This window comes from Artemia sp. Qi Xiang Cuo, chromosome 6 (assembly GCF_049724085.1).
Source record: "Artemia sp. Qi Xiang Cuo chromosome 6, ASM4972408v1, whole genome shotgun sequence".
Lineage (NCBI taxonomy): Eukaryota > Metazoa > Arthropoda > Branchiopoda > Anostraca > Artemiidae > Artemia > Artemia sp. Qi Xiang Cuo.
The window spans coordinates 52510310-52536329 of record NC_142799.1 but is presented as its reverse complement, the minus strand read 5'-3'; the positions used below and the strand labels follow the sequence as shown (position 1 = coordinate 52536329).

At 36.4% G+C, this 26020-nt stretch overlaps 1 protein-coding gene across 1 annotated transcript in view; it reads left to right on the top strand.

Moving 5' to 3' along the window:
• The window catches only part of LOC148951364 (tetraspanin-7-like), a 45526-nt gene that overhangs the window by 5147 nt on the left and 14359 nt on the right, over positions 1 to 26020 (top strand). The window contains exons 2-3 of the mRNA XM_089090264.1: positions 14803 to 14991; positions 20742 to 20912. Of these exons, the coding sequence (XP_088946390.1) occupies positions 14803 to 14991; positions 20742 to 20912 (360 nt within the window). The remainder of the gene's footprint in view (positions 1 to 14802; positions 14992 to 20741; positions 20913 to 26020) is intronic.

Here is a 26020-nt window from a genome sequence, read left to right as displayed (position 1 = left end):
ATTTTGTTCAGTGTAGTTAATTTCCAGATAGAAAATATGTTTTTGAGGAGGACATTCCCCCACAACCCTCAGGGCAAGGGTTTTAAGTTATGCCCTGGGGGCATATAAGGGGTTTATTGGAAATTGATTTTGATGATTGGTTTATTGATTGATGATTGGTTTATTGGGCAAGGGTTATAAGTTATGCCCTGGGGGCGTATATGGTTCTTATGAAAGGAATGTAACTTCAGATAACTTCTGAGAGGGCTCATTTGATTTAAATTGAAAGTTCTAGTTCACTTTTAAGTGTCAAAGATATTGGAGGATAACCAGCCCCCCCCCCCAAACCCTTTTTTCCCAACAGGTGTTGTAAGTTATGCCCTGGGGGCATATATGGGTCTTATGGAAGGGATGCTCGTAGTAACCTCAAAGAGAGCTCATTTGATTGAAAATTTAAAGTTCTAGTTCACTTTTTAAGAGTCAAAAGAGATTGGAGGGCACCTAGCCCCCCCCCTCCATGCCCTTTCTTCCTCAAACCCATCCGATAAGAACTTTGAGATAGCTTTTTTTAAAATAGTTCAAAGACCATATAACAAAAACTCTGGGGTCAACACAGCCTCCCAGGGCCTGAGGGCAGGTGTTGTAAGTTATGCCCTGGGGAATATATGGTTCTTATTGAAGAGATGCTTGTAAAAACTTCAGAGATGGCTCATTTGATTGGAAAATTGAAAGTTCTAGTTCAGTTTTTTTAGTCAAAAGAGATTGGAGGTTAACTAGCCCCCCCCCGCGCCCCTTTTTCGCCAGATGCATCCATTAAAAATTTTGAGATATCCATTAAGTTAAAAATTGCTCAAAAGTCACATAACAAAAACTCAGGTGTCATAAAGGCCATATGGCTCCAATATTTTATTATTATTGTTTTTTTTTCTAGAGGCACATCATATGGAAGGGGTCGTCATAGAAACTTCAAAGGGGGCTCATTTGATTGGAAATTGAAAGTTCTAGTGCCCTTTTTAATGGTCAAAAATGATTGGAGGCAACTAGCCCCCCCCCCCAGGCCCATCATTCCCCCAAACACATCCAATCAAAATTTTGAGAAAACAATTTTGTTCAGCATAGTTGATGTCCAGATAGCAAATATGTTTTTGAGGAGTACACTCCCCCACAACCCTCAGGGCAAGGATTTTAAGTTATGCCCTTGGGGAATATAAGGCTTTTATAGAAGGCATTGTTTTAGATACTTCAAAAAAGGGTCATTTGATAGAAATTCAAAGGGATAGTGCCCTTTTTAACAGTTGAAAGTGATTGGAGGGCAATTGGCCCCCCCTCTACCCTGCCCATCATTCCCCCAAACACATCCAATCAAAATTTTGATGTAACCATTTATTTCAGCATAGTTGATTTCCAGATAGAAAATATGTTTTTGAGGAGGACACTCCCCCACAACCCTCAGGGCAAGGGTTTTAAGTTATGTGCTGGGGGCATATAAGGTTTTAAGAAGGCATTGTCATAGAAACTTTAAAAAAGGCTCATTTGATTGGAAATTCAAAGGGCTAGTGCCCTTTTTAATTGTCAAAAGTGATAGGAGGGCAATTAGGCCCCCCTGCCCATCATTCCCTCAATCATGTCCAATCAAAATTTTGAGATAGCCATTTTGTTCAGCATAGTTGATTTCCAGATAGAAAATATGTTTTTGAGGAGGACACTCCCCCACAACCCTCAGGGCAATGGTTTTAAGTTATTCCTTGGGGGCATATAAGGTTTTTATAGAAGGCATTGTCTTAGAAACTTCAAAAAAGGCTCATTTGATTAAAAATTTAAAGAGCTAGTGCCTTTTTAATAGTCAAAAGTGATTGGAGGGCAATTAACCGCCCTCTCACGCCCACCTTTTCCCCAAACACATCCATTCAAAATTTTGAGATAGCCATTTTATTAAACTTAGTTTTAAGGTCTGGAAATTAGGTCTTTGAGGATGACACCTCCCGCATAGCCCTCAGGGCAAGGGTTGTAAGATATGCCCTGGGGGCAAATAACGTTTTGTTTAGACAACATTGTCATAGAAACTTCAAAAAGGGCTTGTTTGATTGGAAATTTAAATGGCCAGTTCCCTGTTTAATAGTCAAAAGTGATTCTAAGGCAACTGACACCCCTGCCACGCCCACCATTTCCCCAAGCACATCCAATCAAAATTTTGATATAGCCATTTTGTTCAACATAGGTGAAAGTTCTGAAAATTATGTTTTTGAGCAGGACACTCCACCCACAGTCTTCAGGGGCAAGGGTTATAAGTTATGCCCTGGGGGCATATATGGTTCTTATGAAAGGAATGTTTGTATAAACTTCAGAGAGGGCTCATTTGATTGGAAATTGAAAGTTCTAGTTCACTTTTTAAGCATCAAAAGATACTTGAGGGTAACCAGCTTCTTCCCCTTCCCCCAAACCTTTTTTTCCAAATGCATCCAATAAAAATTTTAAGATAGCTATTTTGCTAAAAATAATTCAAAAACATGTGACAAAATCTTGGTGTCAACACAACCCCCCAGGGCCCGGGGGCAGACGTTGTAAGTTATGCCCTGGTGGCATATATGGGTCTTATGGAAGGGAAGCTCGTATTAACTTCAAAGAGGGCTCATTTGATTGGAAATGGAAAGTTTTATGGGTCTTATGGAAGGGATGCTTGTATTAACTTTAAAGAGGACTCATTTGATTCAAAATTGAAAGTTTAAAATTCATTTTTAAGAGTCAAAATTTCCTTTTTTTTTTCTCAAACCCATCTGATAAGAACTTTGAGATAGCCATTTTTTTTAAATAGTTCAAAGACCATATAACGAAAACTCCAGGGTCAACACAGCCCCCCTCCCCAGGGCCCAAGGGCAGGTTTTGTAAGTTATGCCCTGGGGGAATATATGGTTCTCATTGAAAGGATGCTTGTAAAAACTTCAGAGATGGCTCATTTTGTTTGAAATTGAAAGTTCTAGTTCAGTTTTTTCGAGTCAAAAGAGATTAGAGGTTAACTAGCCCCCCTCCCCCTCCCCACGCCCCTTTTCCCCAAATGTCCGCCCCTTTTCAGTATTGATTCAGACTTTGTTGTGTTAACACCAAATTTTTTTCGGATATAACCCTGCTAAAGCTGTGATTTTCCCCTGTGGACTTTCAGTTTGGATTTATTTACATAATCAGATTATCATTTTGTTGGCTATATCAAATTCCCTTGGGACAGTACATTGTCTTTGTCAGTCTTCAGAGTGTAAGCACCTGTTTTTAGACTTATTACTTCACTAACAAGAATTTAATTAATTCAGTGACCTTCAAAATTATAAAAGTTCACATTTAAGATCAAACTGGAACAAACTGGACACATGATATTCGTAGGCAATTATGCTGAGATTGAGGTGGGGAAAGAAAAGTAAGCAGAAGAGGGGTGGAGAGTTGTTAGCAAGAGCCGTGGTACCCGCTGGGCTTGCCCCTTAAATTGCGGGGACAAGGTAGACAGCCTCCAACACTTCACTTACTTCTCTTGCATTGAAACCACCAGAAAAATATCATTCAGCACTCGGGCAGTGAAGTTGTTTTCCAGGAAAGATTATACTTTTGCATTGCGCATAAGGATTAATTGTTTGGATATTGACCTAACTATATCTATGGACTCTTTTTGACCTTGAATTGGCATTGCAGTTATTATTGCTGTAACGTGAGCAAGATGTTAGTGGAGTATGCATATTCGCCTGTTCTAAATTTTCTCCAATCAAATTTTCGTGAAGGAATCGATGACGTGACGATAATTAATCATGCACTGGAATTTTTTGATGATAAAGTCATTAAAGACGCCAAAGCAGAGTTTTGGGGAATAGCAGATCCGAATAAATCTGTTCCAGAGCGGCAGGGTGATCTAGCTTCTCAGAGAAATTTGAAATATTAAAAGAATTTTAATATTAAAAGAAAAACTAAATCTGAATTCGAATCTTATTTGCGAAGCGTCCGATATAAGGGTAAGGAATTTCCGAAAAATCCTTGGCAATGGAGTGAAGTGGTGAATTCTAGTAAGCTAAACCCGACTGTTTCGTTCAGTTTAATTCCTGGTGATTCATGGGTTAGTCATTACTCGACAATTTTCAGTACAGTAAATTATGCAGTCCATTCCAGGTTTTGTAGATTGCTTGATTCAGTTATTCCGCGTAGACTACGCCAGAAAGATATTATCCCTATTAGTGCTGAGTCTGTTGTGAAAAGCATTAAAAAACTAAAATCTAAGTCTGTTGATTTGGATGGAATTTGTGTTGAACATTTAAGAATTGATTCTCCTGAGTTGATTAGCCATCTGCAACTAATTTTTCAGATGTGTGTTAGCAGCTCACTAGTGCCTGATTCTTTCCTGTGTGGTACTGTTACCTCTGTTCTGAAGCAAGGGAAGGATCTGCTTAATTGTGGATTCTACCGCCCTATCACTGTAGCGTGTAATTTAAGCAAACTATTTGAATATGTATTGCTCCCATTTATTCAAGATAAGGTGGATTATGACGCAAATCAGTTCGGTTTTAAGTCGCGTATAGGATGCCAGCATGCCCACCGTATACTTGCAAAGGTGTTACAAGAAGCACATCGTTTAAAACGGAAGTTCACTTTTGTGCATTAGACCTATCTAAAGCTTTCAATACTGTTTGTCACACTCAGGCATGGTTTTCTCTGGCACGTTTGGGTATAAATAGTTCAATTATTTGTGTACTTCGGTTTTGGTACCAGAATTCATTTATTCAGTTGAGGCAGGGTTCCCGGACCTTTGGCAAAATCCCAGTTAGATCTGGGGTCCGTCAGGGTGGTGTGCTTTCACCTCATATTTTTAAAGCTTGTTTATTGAATGTTCTTAATATGATACCGCTTTCTTACTCTTCAGGGTTGTCAAACGTCTCCTATATTGCATATGCGGATGATCTTCTGCTTGTTAGCAGGTCAAAGTTTACATTAATGAAGTCTGTCCATTTTTAATTCCTTTGACATAAATGGGAGGGTTTTGGGTTTTTGTATCCATTTTGTAGATGAATGTATATTGACAACTTTAAGCAATAAACTCTTATTGGCATGCCATGAATCATCTACACTTATTGCATCAATGAAGGCAACTCTATATTACCACCACTTGCTCCAAGTGGTGGTAAAGGTGCTACACTCAGAACTGACTCATGGTCACTAACTAGAACAAGATCAAGCAACGAAGGCATTCGGCTATCCCTGTATCTAGTTGGGAAATTTACAGTCTGGTAGAAAGAATGTGGTTTTAGATATTCAAGGAAAGGCATGATAGAATCACTTGTGGAGTGACCACAACCATTTATTCATTGTACTAACAGGAGGTTATAATCACCAATCAATGTCACACTCCAGTACATCTTGGTATTTACTGCTATTGAATTAGTTAAAGCAAGAAGGAAATCTTCAAGGATAGAGGAACTAAGGCTTCTATATATATATATATATATATATATATATATATATATATATATATATATATATATATATATATATATATATATATATATATATATATATATATATATATATATATATATATATATATATACAACTAATTCTGTCTGGTAGAAAGAATGTGGTTTTAGATATTCAAGGAAAGGCATGATAGAATCACTTGTGGAGTGACCACAACCATTTATTCATTGTACTAACAGGAGGTTATAATCACCAATCAATGTCACACTCCAGTACATCTTGATATTCACTGCTATAGAATTAGTTAAAGCAAGGAGGAAATCTTCAAGGATAGAGGAACTAAGGCTTTTATACATATGCAACTAATTCTTAAAGGCTCACAAGGCAGGTCAACAGTTATCCACACTTGTTCTAAATATGGTTCATAATCAGAATTAATGTCAATGTTTCCTACCTTAATTGAGTTCCTTGCATAAAAGGATATTCCTCTTCTGTCCTGTTTGCTTAGGTTGGAGTAAAATTTATATCCTGGTAACCCTGCTGGTTGATGCTGCACATTCAGTTTCCTGCAATTTTGAGGGTAAAATGTCAACATTACTAAAATCAATTTTCAATGCACTATTTTTTCTATATGTGCTATGAGTAATAGTGCTAAACAATCCATCACTGTTATTTACAGCATTGAGTGGAAAACTCACAGGGTCATCCAAATGAGAAGTGCGTGGTCTAGCACCATAATAAGTTTCTTTGGACTGTCCATTATGAACACTGGTACTGACATCTATAAAAGTTACACTAGAACAAGGGCTATATACAGGCAACTGGGAAGCAGCTAGTTTATTTGCATTGCAGCTGATTCTGCAGGCTGCAGGCAGTGTTTTGAAACAATCCTGTTTCCCTGAATCACTAGATCACCTTCACTATTTGCTTGCCTAGAACAAAGTTGCATACAGCTTTGCTCTTCTGATACTGTCTGCCTTGGAAACATCATTATAGAACTGTATTGGTCCAGCTCCCTTTTTTCATAAGATTTCCGCAAAATTACTTTTTGGTTCTGAACTCAGTAAAAGAGAACATAATAGGAGAGTGGTTCTGGGTATTTGTGCCAATCCCAGGGAGTTTGTTAGAGCCAATCAATCAGCGCACGTAAGAAATGCTAATATTTGGGGGACTGTATTCATGCTTCAGGAACTCACATATAAACTGTTTACCATTGGGCTTTGGAGCAACACTACGACATTAAACTTTCTCCGTTGACGATCCCTGTCTTCAATGATAAGCCTCTTTACTTGGCTTTCTAATTGACCATTGAGACTGTTTTTTTAAGCATCTACTTTAGATTCAACTAATTTAGAAAGCACATTAGGATCAGATTGGTCACCAGAGGCTTGTTCTAAGGATGCTACATGTGCTTCATTATCTATGAATTTATTGTCAATGTCTGTCTTTAACTCAGCTTTAAATTCACAAAAAGATTATTTCACAGCCTTCTTGATCTTAGTGTCTAAGTTCTGCACAAAAGCAATAGTGGGCTGAAGTGATTCTAGTGTCTTACTGATAATGTTCTGAATTTGGGCTTCACTACTACCACATCTGGTGCTACCTTTGCAGACTGGGCACTTTTATTCACAGCCCAGGGGGGGGGTAAAGCTGGAGCTGATTTCTCTAGATCAATTGAAAATGATAGTGAAAACTGAAAAATGTGCCACATATTACAATAGAGGCAAAGATATATTAAAGAAAACTGACCTGCTCCTCTCGATACTTGAATATGCTGGCTTATCTTATTTTTGACAAGATATTTTGCAAAAACTAAATTTCTGCTGGGGGAAAAGGAGGTCGGGGGGGGGACTTGGTTCTGGAGGAGGCATAATTCTCAGATTATTTCACAGTTCTTGTAAATGTGATGCACTCATTTTTTAAAGCATGTCCCAGGAAGGTATTTGGTCAAGTATTTTGATTCAAAAGGGAATAGAGGTCATTCAGTTCATGGTTTTTAATGACATTCTGAGTAGATCTCGAAATCCATACCCAAACGAATGACCTAATTTTGTTAAAATCCTGTGTGGGGGGAGGGGGGGGGGTCAAATTTGTAGCCAATTTTCCAAATCAAGTGAAACTGACAGAGGAAACTGAAAGAATAGCCATATAGTAATAAAAAAGGTAGAGATGTAGGCCTACTAAAGAAAACTGACCTGTTTCAGTGGATGCTTGAATTATGCAGGCTTATCTTGGTTTTGACAACATTTTTGGAGAAACGAAATTTCAGCTGGAAGGGGAGGGAGGGCGAACTGGGATTTGGAAGCAAACTGAGGTCTGGGAGGGGAAGTTTCCTCCTCTGCCCCATAGAAAATTACTCCCCTGGCGCCAACCCCTTGCCACTAAGTGGTTGGAGAAGTGTAGGCATGTTTTTTTGGAACTACTTAAAGTTGTATATTCAAAGAAGGACGCATCTAAAGAGGAATAAAGACAAATGAAAACAGTTCTATAGGAGAATTATAATAATTCTTCCCAAAATTTTTGAAATGAAAACAAACTTAGTTTATAATACCATTCATCATACCTACACAAGAAATGATTGTTCTTTAATTTCCATTCATTTCTGAGTAATGAGTGGCTTTTTATTTAGAGACAGCTCAAATAAATCCCTAAGCCTAAAGGTACATTTCTGTTGAGCTAGCAAAACTTTCTGGAAGCATGTCAATATACCAACCTGTCTGCTCAGTTAACCTTTTGTGTTGAAGCTACTTTCTTAAGTCTTACTAAATTAAATTTTTTAAAACAAAGAATTGAAGTTCTGTTTCTTCTTTTTTATTTTTTTACAAAAAAAGAAATAACACTATGTTTTTTTGGTTTTTTTTCACTCTAGACTTATTTTTTTCTTCAATTCTTGTACGGCTTCTTAGTTCAGCTCCTTAATATAAGTTTCCAACTGAAACTAAGGACCAACATTAAAGCTTAAAACGAACAGAAATTATTCCGTATAGGTAGAAAAGGTCATAGCATTGTTGTTTCTAAATTAAATTTTAATCAAAACGAGCAAAGATTAATTTAAAAAAACAACGTTTTTCCAAGGGCAATAAAGAGCTAAGTTGAAGCTTAAAACGAACAAAAATTATTACTTCCCAACCTATCTAACATATATCAATAAAACTAATGCAAATCAATCAAGTGGTGATATTTCCCTATGTTTGTAGGATTACAGAAAACTAGTGCTTTACTAAAAACACAAAACAATATAGGAGTTTTGGTACAGTAAACTACTACTACTACTAACAACTCAGCACAGCACCAAGCCACCTGAGGCCAACACAGCTACGCACGCTCCTCCTCCATCCCAATCTATTTAAAGCCTCTCTTTTTATACCCGCCCACGAAGTTCCAATTTCCTTTAAATCTTTCTTTATGACGTTCTCCCACACCAGACGAGGACGACCTGCTTTCCATTTAGCCCTAGACGGTCGGCCGAAAAGAACAGTCTTCGGCAATCTGTCATCGTTCATCCGCACAACATGCTCTAGCCACCTCAACCTTTCTTTCATTATAGCCCTAGAGAGCAGTATTGAGCCACATTTTTCGCATAGCCTATTGTTTGAAATACGGTCAGTCAGCCGGGTACCCAGAGCCATCTTTAAGCAATTTCTCTGGAAAACATCTAGCAAAGCTTCATCCACTTTTCAGAGCACCCATGCTTCAGAGCCATATTTGACCACTATCATCACTGTAGCTTCTAATATTCTAATTTTGCTTTGCAGACTTATTTTCCTATTATTCCAAACGTTTTTTAACTGTGAAAAAACACCCCGAACCTTGGCTATTCTACTTTTATCATCTTCACTGCTCCCACTATCTTTACTAATAATACTTCCAAGATAAGTGAAGCTGCCCTTCTGATCAATCTTTTCATTACCCAACGTAACCTTTTAATCTTCACTTATTCCTAGCCTTAGTGAGTTAATCTTTCTAACATTAATTCTTAAATCTACTCGAGCACCCTGAATTCACAAAACCTCTAAAAGTTTATTCATTTTGCTCACACTTTCATCTAGGATGCTTAAATCATCAGCACAATCTAAATTCCGGGAGACTTTTTCCTCCCCATTTGATTTCGTGGTCTCCCATTGCCTTTCCTGTGCTCCTTAAGACAAAATCCATCAAAATGATCCATATAAAGGGGGATAGAACAAAACAGTGCTTAACTCCTGATTTAATACGAAACTAGCTGCTAACCTCACTTCCTACCTTAACCGCAGCATTGTTATTCTCGTAGATAGCACTAATAACTTTAATGTATTTGTCTGGTATACCATACAAGGATAAAACCTTTACTAAATCTCTTCTATCAACAGAATCAAACGCTTGCTCATTATCTATAAAACTAAGGACCAAAGGTGTTTGAAAACTCAGGCACTTCTCAACTACTAGCACAAGAGTGAAAATTTGGTCGACACATCCTCTACCTTTTCTAAAACCACACTGTTCTTCTCTTAAAACTTTGTCTACGGTATCTCTCAGTCTAAAAAGTATCATATTACTAACTAATTTACTGCCTACGGAGACCAGACTAATGCCTCGATAATTACCTCACTCCTTTTTATCACCTTTCTTATAAAGTGGCTTAATTAAGGTTTTCCTAAAATCATTAGGTACTTCCCCCTTTTCAAAAATCATATTCATAACCTTCAGTAGCTTATTTCTAACCTCAGAGCCGCCATATTTAAGAAACTCATTTACCACCCTGTCAGCACCTGGAGCCTTATTATTTTTTAATCCTTTTAGTACTGTTGCTAATTCCTCCTCACAATTCAAATCTTCCTTCTCATCCAATGTCCAAGGTATCACAAACTTTTTGTATTTTCCTCTATTTCTTTTCCTGCAACTCTATCTCGGTTAAGCAAATTCTCAAAATGTTCGGCCCGTCTCTTTAGTTTTTTCCTTGTCGCTAATTGCGGCCCCATTCCTATCTTTGACTGGACCAAGTCCGTATTGACTACTCTCTAAACCATTTAAGGACACTTTTAACAGTATAAAAGTAAAGCATTTTAGATTGCTGTTTTATTTATTTTGTTTGGTTTATTTTGGCATCACTTCTGCACAATAAACTCAGTTTAATGATTGACTGTCGTTTTGGATCTGAAAAGGACATTTCATGATTATTTTTTAGACAAGTTAGAAGTGAAGGAGTCTCATTAGTATTAGGACCGCAAACTCGCTTTAGAATTTGTATCACAACTTAAAATCCTCTGTTTTATAGAGAGGAATAACTGGATTTCCTGCGTTTATATTACGGTTGATATGTTCTTCAATTCGAGTAGTACTAGGTGAAACCAAGATGTTATCTGATAAACTAATCTATTATTTTATATGCTGTGTAATGACTTTAAACTTATTATTTTTATTCCTAAGTTTTTAAGATAATTTTAATTGTATAATAAAAGTTACTGACATCACAGCTCCTGTAGAACTATGAAAAACGTTATGGATTAATTTTTTACTGTGATGTTACGTGTTTACTTTTTAGTCCTAAATCAATATTAGTGTTTGTATACCCGGCCTTTGTGTTATTAGTAAAGTGCTAGTTTTCTGTAATCCTACAAACATAAGGAAATATCACCAGTTGATTTATTTGCATTAGTTTTATTAGTATATGTTAGATAGGCTATGCGGTAATAATTCTTGTTTCTTTTAAGTTTCAACTTTGCTCTTTTCTTGCCTTGGAAAAACTTTGTTTTTTTCTTAAATTAATTGAATTGACAGTGACAAAAGTGAACATCAATAAATGCATGGGAAATATGTAATATGGGCTATTTAAGTGGGGAAGGTTAGGTTAAAATTGAATTTGTGACAAAAATGATTATTATATTCAGAAAGAGCATAAAAAAGCATCAAGGGGTTTATTCATATAATCTTCTTGTATGTAAGGCTATTAGCAAGACATCAGCTGTGATAATTCAAGAGCAATTACCTTAAATTGCAGCTTGTAGCAATCTAAGGATTTCTCCTTGTAGAGCTCCAGAGTTGAAAATTTGAGTTGTATTCACAATTCTTCAGTGGCCAGGTGCATTATACTGATCCATAGCTTCCCAGTTGAGTTTACACTCCCTGGTGGACCACTCAGTATCCAGTCTTCGTTTAAAGATGCAATATATGCAATTTTGGGCAATAATTAGCTAAGTAAGTGTTTTAAGTAAGGTTAGCACAAGGTATTGAATGGTGCGGTCAGAATTGTCCTATCTCATACTGTTACAAAGAAAAAAAAAGAGGCATACGCCACTTTTAACGTACCCCACAGCTGACAAATATGATAATTAAAAGGGCAATGTATGCCATTCTGGTCAAAAATTATTTATATATGTGTAATTGCTACGAAGATCAAAAAGAGACATATGTCATATGTCAACTTTTTTCCGTTTTTTGGCTCTCGAAAGGTTACAAAAATGGTGTAAGTTTTTCTTTTAATTATCATAGCTGACTGTCAATCATATTTTTGGCTGAAACTAAAGATGAAAAAACATTACCTGTATTGTTTTTTTCTAAGAACATACATACATAAAGTAAATCCCTAGCATTACTTAAACATTAGAGAATATTAAGGCCTCGGGTGCTGATATTGCAGTAAGTGAGTTCTTTAAATATGGTGGTTATGAAGCTAAGAGATAAATTACTGAAGATTATGAACGAGGTGTTTGAAAAGGGGGAAGTACCTAGCAATTTTAGGACAACTCTAATTGAACCCTTTTATGAGAAAGGTAATTAGGAGTGAGTGTGGTAATTATGAAGGCACTAGCTTAGTTTCTGTAGGAAGCAAACTACTTAGTATGATAATAGTTTTTAGACTTATTGATGCTTAGGTAAAAATTTAAGAGACGACCAGTTTGGTTTTAGGAAGGGGAGAGGATGTATTGACCAATTTTTTACTCTTAGATTAATAATTGAAAAGTGCCTGAGTTAACAGACCCCTTTAGTCCTCAGTGCTATAGATTATGAACACGTTTTTTGATTCAGCTAATAGAAGAGCTTTAATAAAGCTCCAGTCCTTTTTGGTATACCAGATAAGTATTATTATAGTGGTTAATGATGTGTACAAAAAGATCATTGCTGCAGTTATGGTGAGAATTGAGGTTAGCATCTGGTTTTGTATTGAATTGGGAGTTAAGCAGGGTTGTGTTCTATCCCTATTTGTATGAATCATTTTGTGGACTGTGTCCTAATAAACACGGCGACGGCTGTGGGAGAGGATGTAAATCAAATGGGAAGGTAAAATTCTGCCTGATGATGTGAGTGTGTTAGATGAAGATCAAGTGGATAGTCTCACTTATCTGGGTAGTAGTAAAGCACAAATGATGCAATAGGTTTTAGAACTTAGGGGAGGGTGAAAGGGACAGTAGCTAAACTCCTGTTCATAGCAATTTTTGTTTGTCGGCTTTTGCTTTATGGGCAGGAACTGGAAAAAGTTGAAAGCTTCACTTATTTTGGCTTGCTAATACACTTGCGGAGGCTGTAACCTTGATGTACAGAAAAGAATCAACAAAGCCCAAGCCTCATTCTCTCAACTTTGCTGCTATTTGTAGAACCAACAGAGAATCAGTTTGAAGACAAAAATATGTGTCTATAAAGCGGCAGTTAGGTCTGTTCTATTCTATGCAGTTGAGGGCTGACCACTGAAGGTGCTTCATCTCCATGATTTGGAAATCTTTGACTACTGCTGTTTACGAAACATTCTGAGGATTCAATACTCTGTCAGAATCTCAAACGCTGAAGTGTGTCACTGCTGCTGTAACATTCACCCCACAGCCACAATCGTGAAACAGAGAAGACTGCGTTTGCTTGGCCATGTACTGAGAAGACACAATGACTGCATCATCAAGCAAGTGGCTCTAGCTGCTCCTCTGTCAATTTGGTGCAGACACCCTGGTGGTCAATTATAAAATTGGTGGGCATTACTGTCAAAAACGACCTGAATACAATTGGTGGATTTTGGAAGTTCGACAGAAATAGGGAGAGCTGCTAGCTTCGGTTTGCTGAAAAGTTTGCACGAGATTGTTACAAATAGGAGTCAACCATAAGGAGTCCTTTAGATACCAAATGAGGCATTCACTTCTGGTCCTGTAGCAAGTACAAGTAAGTAAGTGACTTTGATTTTTACTTGTTTTATGGTTTATTTATTCATTAACGTTAGTATCTGTTATCTTTATGTTTGATATGTTAATATATTTTATTTAATGGCTTTTTTGAGTTGGAATTGCCACAGGTCTCTATGTATGGTGATCTTCGGTTTAATATGTCTCTGCTTTTCATGGAAAAGCTTCTTTTCTTGAAAGTTTTTTTTATTAATACACAAATAAGCTAGGGATTGATTTGTTGCAAGACCAAACCTAGTTGTAACTCAGTGCAAAACAAGTTATATCAAAGCTGTGTAATTTTGATGACTCAGTATAAAAAAGAGCTGATTCAATTTATCAGGCTGATTTACTGCAAAAGTTTTGTAACTCAGTGCGAAATAATACAAAGATTATAAAGAATTGTACAAAAATAAATAAATAAATCATATTAATAATGAAGCAACAATAAAATGAAAAAGTAATAAAGAATGTATTTATTTGACTCTACACATTGAAATTGCTTAAGTTTTTTAAAAGTTTAATGGGTAAGAAACTGAACTCTTTGTTGAAGCTAAAGGATACAATTTAGTGAACGCATTGCCTTACTTTCATTTTTCTTAATGTGGAGAAGCATCCCATGCAACATTTTGCAAAAATTACTGATCTAGTATACCAGGACAAAACAAGCTGTATCAAAGCTATGCAATTTTGGTGACTTGGTGCAAAATGGAGCAAAGTCTAAGTTTCAAAATCATCCAGTGCAAAAAATAAGCCAAGTTCTGTATCAGCTCAAAAATAAGAAAACATTCTTATTGTGGGGCCAAATGTGAAGTGCAAACATCTATATATATATAAAAAAAAAAATAATGTTATGTAAAGTTTGTGATGATGCTGAAGGTAAAAAAAAGAAATTTTTTCTTTATCTGGTGTTTGTATTGATTTTTGATTTACTAATTGTGTATTCAGATGAAACCTCGGAGAGGCCAAAAGGAGTCTGTCGTGGATTCCAGGTGCTGTGTTTTTCAAAAGAAGAAGGAGCAAAACAGGCTGCATTTTAATTATCATAAATCGTACTGGGTAGTGACAGGAGGAATCCTATGTCCGCCAGCTTCATTGATGATAGTTAATCACATGTGGCGTCCCAAGCTGGTTTATTGCTTCATGGTTCATGGTTTATTGCTTCTGTTCTTGTCAGCTAAAACAAAAATGTTAATTTTTTTAATTTAATTTGTTTCATTTAAATTCTTAATTTATTGTTTTGGATCCTTTTTTATAACAGTTTTTTGGCATCCTTCTCTTGACACTTGGAATATGGATGCTAGTGGAACTCCACAAATACCTGGACATTTCCTCAGATTTTGCTGAAACAATGCCCTATGTCTTTGTTGGAACTGGAATTGCAATTGTATTAATTGGACTTCTTTCCTGTTGCTGTGCTTTCTCTGGGAATGCAATATTGCTATATTTGGTAAGCATTTTAACAGACATATAAGACAGAATTAAGAAATATTTTTTTATTGTGCAATGATGACTCTGGGTCCTGTAGTACCTGGCTGAGATTAAACCCAAAAATGTAGGATAGGGCAAGAATCTGTTGTTCAATTTTTTTATCCAGAATAAAAAACGGTATTTTTCAAAATCAAGGGAGGGGTAATTTTTTTATTAATACAATTTGTAATTTTCCTTAATTTGAAACCCTTGACCTTTATCCATATAAAAAAAAACATCTTTAATTTCTTAGAATAAAAATTCAACCAGCTAGTGGTTTCAATCCATCAACCTAAAGGCTATGGGCCCAGTGCGCTTCCATTGCACCAAGCTGCTGTTGCAAAGGAATTCTATAATATGTTAATTTCAGTATATCATTTTGAGAATGTACTTGCCAAGTAGAAGTGATGGAGTATAAGAAACGTGGGGCTCACATGGCATCATCAGTGTTTTCTATAAAGTTTGGGTAAAGGTCTAGATTTAACCTACTGAAGGTAAAACAAAATTCAGAAATTTTCCATAGCCTACTTTGCATTGGGTAAAGAAAACAACCCAAATTAATTATAAAATAAGGGAAATACAATAATATTACTGTCAAATAGTTTCAAATGAAACTAGTCTAGATTTGCTTCACAATGGTAACGTGAAGTGTTGGTTGCAGCAACTTATGGTTGGCTTTTCTGACAAAAGTGTTGCAACACTTTGATTTTGTTGCTCTGCCAACAATTAAATTATGCAGTTGTTAACCCCTCATGTATTCAAACCTGGTACGTTTCAAGATGATTTTTTTTTTCAGCCGAAACACAAAGGATTATATGCTCCTAATTTAAAAAAAAAATATGTGTTCTTAAAACAAACTTTATTCTCTGTTCTCTTATATCTTATTTACACCCTATATTTGTGCCCTATTGTAGTCTATTTTTAATGTCAGTAGTTTTTAAATACACCATGTATACAATCTAAAGCTTTATTACATAGCCTCAAAATGTAAAACTTAGCCTAATCTATGTTGTTATTGTAAAATTTACATTATGTACGAGATAAGGTTATGCTATTTTGTCTCAAAATAACTCTTATCAGTGATTTTCAATGTAATTGATTTGATTGTGTGTCTCGCCACATGATTGCCCCATAAACACTGCCAATAATTGATATATTGCATCATCGGTGTGCATTCATAGTTATTTATCATCCTTGCATTGACACTTAGGTGAAGACAAATTGATCTAAGTAATTTCATAGATCCCACTGTCTTTCCATTTACAATTCTAATGAAAGTATCTCAAAAACAGTTAAAAAAAATTAATAAGACAGTGAAAAAAAAACGAAAAAAAAGATTTTGCACATTAAAAAAAGCATAACTTATTGTGCCCATCTCTCTCTGTATGCTAGGATTAAAAAATCATGGGAAGAGGTACTTCATCAGCAAGTGGAAACTTTTTATCGTTTTGTGATAGAAGAAGTATCTGGGAAGGGTGAAGTTGGAGTTGCATTCTTACTTATGCCCAATGTGTGGGTGTTGGGAGGATGACTTAATTAATTTGTTTTGGTTTTGTGAAGAATTAAATGGTCTGAGGGAAGAAATTTTTCAGGGGTGGAATAAAAGGGAGGAACGAGTGGATATAGCCGAATATTAAGCGATAGGAATTTTTATGGCAATTAAGAAGTTGCGAAAATTTGTTGTCACAGGTATGAGACGTAGGGACCATTCCCTGTAATTTATTTTTAATTTAATCTGGATTTGAAGGTGTTTATTTGTTTGGTGTTATATTTTTTGTTTTACCCATGGCCCATAAAGGCTTTTAGAGTTAATAAATATCTATGTATCTATAGATTTATTTGTTTTTAATTGTTTTCACTACAATTACAATTTGTTCTACCATTAAATTTGTCAGAAAGAAATACAAATTTGACCAGTTAGTTGAACAATCAACTGGGACCTTGAGCATGAACAAGACCGGTGATTCTGCTTACAAATTACTCTTTGTGATATAGGAGAACCGGAAAGTCTCTAAATAATGAAATATTGAAGCCTGCTAGTGCCTGCACTGCAAAGTTCAACAGCATAAAATTTCCGAATAATGTCTGCTTGGCTCTAATTACCCTCCTAGAAAATTCAAGTCGAGGCAGACACTTACGTTGCGGAAGGTAGATGTGACTCACAAATGGCATGTGCCTCTGAAAATCCATCCGCTTGGTTTTTTTACCCAAAATTGATCATCCAACTGTACCTGGTCACAAAACAATGAAAGCAATTTCAGTGATCAATACTGGAGCTTCACAAGGAAAAATCCTTAGATAGCTTTTACTTTCCTAAAATCTAAAAATTTTCTTCATGACTTTCAATTTTGTTTCTGAATGAAGCACTCCACTGAACATGCCTGTATAACCCTTTTGAATTTTATTCATTCTGCGTTAGATTCAGGAGTGATTTCGGCTGCCATATTCCTGGATATGCGTAAGGCTTTCGATTCCTTGACCCATAAAATTCTTCTATCGAAGATGTCTCATTTTGGCATAAGGGGAAGTGTATTTTCTTGGTTCCAGTCTTAAGTCCCGTTTATTATGTTTTTTCGCGTGTTTCTCAGGTTTATCCACAGTTATCAGAAACTCACCAGCCAAAGGGGATAGTTCATAGATCTAAAGATCGATGTTCGTTTTTGGGGCATTCTTCTTGATGAAAACCTATCTTTCATACGTCACATTGATTTTATTAAAATGAAGATATGCAGGAGTCTCGGTATTTTAAGGAAACTTAGACATACTTTTCCTGGATCAATTTTGAAAATCCCTTTTGACTGATTGATCCATTCTTATCAAAGTGTTGATTGAAATCTTTGGGGAAATAATGGGCGTGGGGTGGGGGTTTATCCTCCCTCCGAATAATTTCGACTATTAAAAAGGGGAATATCCCTCTTAATTTTCAATCTAATGAGCCTTTATTGAAGTTTTTAAGACAACCCTTTCTATAAAAACCTTACATGCCCCAGGGCATAAGTTACAACCTTAGTTCTGAGGGCTGTGGGGGGGGGTCATACTCAAAGACATTATTTCCGGACCCTTCAACTACGTTCAACAAAATGGCTATATCATAATGTTGATCGGAAGTGTTTGGGGAAATGATGGGCGTGAGAGGGAGTCTAGTTGCCCTCCGATCACTTTCGACTATTAAAGAGGGCACTAGCCCTTTCAATTTCCAATCAAAGAAGCCCTTTTTGAAATCTCTACAATAACACCTTCTATAAAAACCTTATATGCCCCCAGGGCATAACTTACAGCCCTTGTCCTGAGGGCTCTGGGGGGCTGTCATCTTCAAATACCTAATTTCCAGAACTTTCAACTACGCTGAACAAAATGGTTATCTCAATATTTTTATTGGATGTGTTTGGGGAAGTGGTGGGCGTGAGAGGGGGGTTATTTGCCCTCCAATCGCTTTCTATAAAAATCCCTATATGCCCCTACGGCATAACTTACAGCTTTTGCCCTGAGGGCTGTAGGGGGGTTGTCATCCTCAAAGACGTAATTTCTGGACCTTTCAATGATGTCGAACAAAATAGCTATCTTAAAATTTTTATTGGATGTGTTTGGGAAATGGTGGGCGTGGAAGGGGTGTTAGTTGCCCTCCAATCACTTTTGACTATTAAAAAGAGCACAAGATCTTCAAATTTCCAATTGAATGAGCCTTTTTCGAAGTTTCTACGACAACTCCTTCGATACGAAGTGCCCTGATCTAAAAAAAAAAAAAAAAAAAAAAAATAAAAATACATTGCGCCAACATCGTTCTTTACCTAGGCAGCGCTATTGCGCTGCCTATGATATTTTTGAAAACTCAATATCTGGTATTCATCCGCGCAGGGCAGTATTTCTGATATTTTTTACGCAGAAAAGAAAACTGATGCAATGGAAAAAAAAGATCACTCTCTGGGAAAAACAAATAAAAAATGACAACCGTGACCTGTTTGAAAGATTACATACATTTTTACAAGATAATGAGAAAAACATGTCTGATTTTATTGAACTCAAGACTCAAATGGGCCAGCATTTGAATGCATTGAAGATCCGTATAAGAGCGTACTTTCCACCTTTGGAGAGATGGTTAGCCTGTATACGTGACCCCTTTAATGCTGATACTATGGACACTAACCTGACTACCTTTCAAAAGGGAGCAACTCATTGAAATCTCATGTGATCCCGCGCTGAAAAGTAAATATTTGACTGCTGGTACTATATTGTTAGATTTCTGGATCTGCATTGGGAAGGAATACAAAGAACTGTCAAGCACTGCTGTTAAATTTCTTGTAGGGTTTCCCACCACTTATTTATATGAAAAGGGTTTCTCGAGTTTAACCTATCTTAAAAGTAAATCTAGAAACAATATAAATGTTGAAGATGATTTAGGATTTTATTTAACTAAGTTAGAACCCAATTTCGATAAACTGTGTAAAGGGAAACAAGCTCATCCCTCTCACTAATTTCTTTGAAAGTAAGCGCTTTTTGTTCTTTAAATTTTGTGTGTTTTTGTTTTTAAATGAAAATGTTTGTAAAAAATATTTCTTTGTTTTTACTTAAACACGATGCCTAATTGAGTTCAAAGGGTTAAGGCTTTAAGATTTGATCAATATTTTAGCTATAGTTTGCTTAGTACCGGTAACTGAGAATGGGTACCTAAGATGTTTTGTGGGTAAAAAGGGGTATAGAGTCTAAATAAGTTTGAGAACCACCACCAGACAATTCAATCCTGGTGAAAATTTACATCGGACAATTACCCTTAACATCTCAACACGTAAAATTGAGCTGGCAAAGAGAAAGCCATACATTAGACGATTTTCATATAGACATTCCAGCAGATTCCCCCAGCTTAAAATTTTCCCTAATAAATTCGCTCCCTAGAAACTTTTATTCCCACGGAGAATTATTCCCTTGGAAAATCCCACCACCAGAAAATCCCCCCCACACCCGAAGAATGTATACATACTTCCCAGTAACAAATACTATACGTATATAATGGGCAAATTTTCGTAATTATAAGGCCTTTCCCCACAAGCTGTGGGGTTCATGATATTTCCAAAGGCATAGCTATTCAGCCTTTCAACTGTACTGAACAAAATGGCTATCTCAAAATTTTGATCGGACGATTTTGAGAAAAAAGAGGCGTGGGTGAGGGCCTAGTTGCCCTCCAATCTTTTCGGTCACTTAAAAAAGGCACTAGAACTTTTAATTTCAGTTCGAATGAGTTATCTTCTAATATTCTATGACCACTGGGCAGATACGATCACCCCTGGAAAAAAAACACGCAACAATCTTTCTTCAACCGTGATCAACTGTGATCTTTCTTCTGGCAAAAAATGCAAAACTCCACATTTTTGCAGATAGGAGCTTGAAACCTCTACAGTTGGGTTCTCTGATACGCTGAATCTGATGGTGTGATTTTCATCAAAATTCTATGACTTTTAGGGGTTTTTCCCCTTCTTTTCGAAAATAAGGCAAATTTTCTCAGGCTCGTAACCTTTGATGGATAAGATTAAACTTAATGAAAATTATATTGAAATTGGCATAAAAATCCGATTCTTTTGATACATTTATCGATATCAAAATTCCTTTTTTCAGAGTTTTGGCTACTATTGAGCCGGGTTGCTCATTACTTACAGTTCGTTGCCACGAGAGCGTATATTTTCAAAAATAAGTTACTCAATTATATCTTTGTCTATTAATTTACTTTATGTGTTTTAGTACGGGTCTTTTATAATGGTTCTTCTTGTGATTCAACTTTCAGCTGGAATATCTGGATATGTTCACAGAAATAGCCTGAAAGAAGATTATTATAAGGGCTTGAATCGTAGTCTGTATGAATATACTCAGGATGCGGAAACAGCTGCTGCAGTCAACGTCCTTCAATCAACAGTAAGTAATTTGTTCTTGATTTGTGTAATATAACCTATCTAAAATATAGATCAAACGTATATTCGTACTATAATGGAAAAGGGATAGTAAAGGGAGAGGAACCATTGCTTAATAGCCTATTTTTTTCGATTCTGAACTGGTTTTTAAATAGTAAATTGTTTATTCCTTCGCAATTGTGATTTTTTTTTTTTTTTAATATGTATTACCAAATAATTTCCGAACTTATTACTCTTAATGTTTGTGTGTGTAATAGCTCGTGATTATTTAACGACCTGAGTTGCGTTCGATTTAACAGAGTTTAGTTAACTAACAAGTCTACTTTTTTCGCTTTTCGGGTTTTATTTGCCAGAAAGTGAACTAAGGAAGTTCACCGGGCTTTTGCATATAGAATGGAAAGTTTGGTAGAAAATTCGAAGTTGCTATAACGTGAGCCGTACAAGACATTAGGAACAGACCATCAGGTTTAGGAAGGGGAGGCATGAAACGGTCAAAAAATTAAATAGACTGGACTTATTTTGGCCAATAAGAAATTAACCTTTTTGTGAAATTTTACACCTCTTGTTTCCTTTTACAAGAAGAAAAGGAAACTCCAGTATTAAGGCCAATGTAGCTGTTTCAGTGGGACAGCCTTTCAGATGACGTCACAGCCCAAAAACTGGAATAGTATCACCCGTCAATAGTAAACACCCGGTATCGTAATAAAAAAACCTACGTCTTCAGAGGTAATTATACAGGGGATTGACACTTGTCAAATCAGCAGGCAAAGGACAAGTTTCGAGGAGATATCAAATCTTGTCTTGGACAAGATATCTTGTCTTGAAATGGCCGAAAATTGTCGATAATTTGAAAAGGACTTGCACGAGACTAGAATAACTAATAAAATGGTTCTAGGCGTCTACCCCCCCCCCCCGGGAAAATGCCCACCGGAAAATACCCCCGTGGAAAATAAGGCTTTCCAAATTTGATAATTTTATTTGAGTTTTGTTTTTTTTTATTTCCATAGGGGGAAGGAATTTTGGTACTTTTGTATTATGTGCCACTCACTCAAGTTTACGCTGTGTAAAACTCGAGAACAAATCGGTTTCTTCGTTAGTTTCTTTCAGCTTAGCGCGAGACAAGACAAAGACAAGTGAAAGATTATATGGGAAATATATAATTTGGGGGTACTTGTGTAGAATCTGGATACACAAGAAAGAAAGACGGCATCAAAATTTCAAAGCCGCTGTAGATAAACATGTTCCGCTTCATAGTGAGATATTGCTCACTCCGTTACAAATATTTAAACTTTAGAATTTTGGGGTTTAGGGGGACTAAAAGGTAGCTAGGTTAAGTTAGGTTAAATATTGGTACTTTTCAATTAGTTGGTACCCACGCGATAATGAGAAATTCAGATAAAAACCTGTTTGTCTGCAATGATAAGTGATTGAATGAACATGGATGTTAAAATTACAATTTGGGATTTGCCAAATAAAGAAAAAAGAGTGGGTTCTGCCAAAGACAGAACCCACGACATTACAGCGTTTTGGGTGCATAATTGTAATTTGTAAATCTTATAATTTTGTTTATAAACCATTATATATTGATCCTATTTTGTTTTATTTTATTACCCCTGTTTTAGTACCGGGTATCTGTCTCACGTGGTGCAGACTAACAGGTTTTTATCCTATCTGATCTTCGCATTATCGCGTGGGTACCAGCTAATTGAAAAGTCCCAAATTTGTTTCTGAACTATTATATTTTCATCTTATTTTGTTTTATTTCACTAGCATTAACGAAACTTCCCTTCTGGCGTGTGTACCCAGATTCTACACAAGTACCATTTGGGCTATATATTTGCACATAAGGGGGGGGGGGCAAATTATTTGGATTGTTTGAATTAAGAAAAAAATTCTTACTTAGTAATATCCAAAATAATTCTAACATATTTTCGATACCCCCCCGCTATACTCCCCCCCCCTTATGTGCAAATCTATCGCCGAAATCTGTTTCTAAAGTAACGAAGAAACCGGTTTTTTCTCGTGTTTTACAAAAAGTGTAAACTGCAGTGAGTGGTGCATAATACACAAGTACCAAATTTCTTCCCCTACGGAAATTAAAACACTAAAACTCGAATAAAATTCTCAAATTTGGAAAGCCTTATTTTCCACGGGGGTTATTTTCCCGGGGGAGGGGATTTTACGCCGGGGGGTAATTTTTGCGAGGCGGTATTTTATGTGGGGGGGGGGGTATTTGAAGCGGGGGATAATTGCCGGCCACCTAATAAAATAATGTTGTAAATACGTTTCAAAAACTTATGATCTCAAGATTAGAACTCTCAATTTCTAATCTAATGAGCACCCTCTGAAGTTTCTACGATCATGAGGCAGAGTTGCGGATGAGGAAGGGGCATTCCTCCTCTTATACGGAATAAATTATGCTCATTTTGGGGTTTAATTTTACTCTTTATATTCATAATAAAAGCATAGACCAGAATTATTCCCAGAAATCAAAAGGGAGTATATATCAATTTAACATTTTTGATGCGTTTTGAAAGTTCCTTTTGTACTCCCTCTCGCTAAAAAAATACGTCCTCCCCCAAAACAAATCCTGGTTATGGCCTTGGGGATTATACACCAATTCCTACCTCCACACTCTCTTCGTCTTCCTGTTAGAACTAATTCTGTATTTATCAGATGGCACAATGAGAACGGGGATATTTTGGCATCAAAGTGCACCCTTTGAGGTATCTCCCTCCCTCCCTAACTACAAAAAATCATTGAACCCCACTATAGAAGTTCAAGCGCCTTTTTAAGTTTTGTAATTTGTCCATTGCTAACAGATAGTATTTGCTATTGGGAAAAATATGAATACTATTCACGGGGGAGTTTTCTGCGGTGGGGGGGGTTGTCTGGTGGGGTGGCATTTGTTGGGACTAATTTTTTTACGGGGATGTATTTTCCATGGGGGAGGGGCCCAGGGGTTATTTTCTTGGAGGGTAAACGTCTAGAACCATCTTTGCCATGAAGCAGCGATATATTTTCAATGAATAAATTTTCTATCAAAAATCTATCAATAACGGTTTTGTCCTAAGATCGAAGATTTGAATGAAGGGGTGTGGGTACTCGCTTGATCGTAGCAAACAATGCGTATCAGAAACTGAATCTATTACAAGAGAATGATACTAGTGATGATAATTATATTTTTAATCCAACAAAAAGCCGATAGAGTACAAAGATAGAGTACACCCAAAAAGAAGACACATTACTTGTTCAGAATAAATCCTATTGTTTAAAAATAAGGACATCTTTTGCAACCAGCGAACTTGGAAGGATACCATTAGCATTTACGGTGCTTTGTGTTAGGTGAGGAACTGCTCTGAGACAAAAGAGATTCGTACTCAGCTGAGGGGTTGTTTCCATAGATTTTTGGTGTACGCTGACTGTTCGAACAGCTTGTTAGCTGTTTAGCTGTTCCTTCAAGCTATTTTTGCCATGAAAGGAAATTTTTAACTTTTATTTTTTAATTTTTTCATTATTGTCAGATTTTTTCTTCTTGTAGGCCTATCTGCTAAATAAATATACACCTTTGGAGCAAACAAACCTCGGTCCTGAAATGACGACCGTTAGGTTTTTTAAATATCAAAGCTGTAACCTGGCTTTCTTAATAACACTGCTAATAAAAATAAAGCAACAAAAAACAATCAATAAGTATTCAATTAAAATGTTCCATAAAAAGAGATTTTTTATAAAGAGTTTTCACTAAAGCATCCCTTTAGCTTTCAATAATTCGCTTCCTGGGTGATTTATTCGCAAGAATTTACGTGCTAAGTCATAAATCACAAGCTTTGGAAAAAAATTATGTTTTAGGAAAAATTACTAGCCCAAAAAATCATTAAGCAATAGAAAAATTACTAGAAATAGTGAGAAACCACAAGGGACGGCAACCCTACACACAAGTAAGGACGTGGCAGATCGTTATTCGCAAAAACTATGCAAAGCAAAAGAAAAAGCTTCAAGATGTCGAAATCAGAACAAACATAAAAGTAGAAGCTGCTGGCTATCCTTTACAGTAACAAATTAAAATATAAAACTATTGCTCATTGTCCAATTCCGACCAATCAATCAAAGAAAAATTTCTGTTTTCTGACAAATCTTTGTCAATCTTCCGTTTTTTCCTGCTTGCCTCTTCAGAATTTGATGCTCGTTTTTCATTATGACTAGAAATGACTGCGTGTTCTTGATATGTAGCTATTGTGACATATGCTTGCTCTCTTAGTTCTAGGCTCCTTTCCATTCTTGAGTCAACTATTTCAGGCAACAAGCAATCCTTCCAAAGACGCTCAAGTTTCGGAAATACTTTTGCCCAGTACTGCCTTGATCGTTCAACTATTATTATTTTCCAGTCTTCTTGATTATTGTAGACCAGCAGATGACATAGCTCTTGATCAGTGATCTCTAGCTGGCCCTGAATTTGGCTGTAGTATTTGTGGTTTACTTTTAGCTTGAGTCCTGAACTAGTTATCTGAAGGAAGAATCCCTTTATTAGGCCTTTGATACGAGCTCCGTCCTCTATAGTTTTACCTTTTGGTATGTTATGTACTGTCTTTACTTCAATTGGTGTTCCATCGGGCAACATTCTATCCAAAGACGCAGCGAGATATTGGCACGTTGGGTGGACAAAAGTCCAATGTTATTACCTTTAGTAATCGACTGGCCAATTTTTTTTTCGTAAAATTTAAGAGCTATTTCTTCTAATTCACTTCCCTTAATCATTTCAGCCAAGCGATAATTGCTGCCGCCAATCCGGATGTCTCTTACAATGAGGCCTGTTTTAGTGATTTCTTTCCGAGAAGTTATCCGACGAAAAAAAGTACTTGTGATTCTTTTGCTCTTTCATAAATCCATTGTTCATTGGGAGATTTCCCTTTTGTCGTCTCATAGATCTGCCGCAAAGTAGCTTGATCGTAGTTCAGAAAAGTTTCCGTATATGTGGCCTTGGCACCTTCCAGCTCCTATGGTCTCATGTCAGGTCTGTCGCACTTGGACTCATAATCAAGAACACCAGAAAAGCTTTGATTATTTTTCCTTTTAGCCTGATACCTACCACCCATTGAAACATAGTATTGCTTG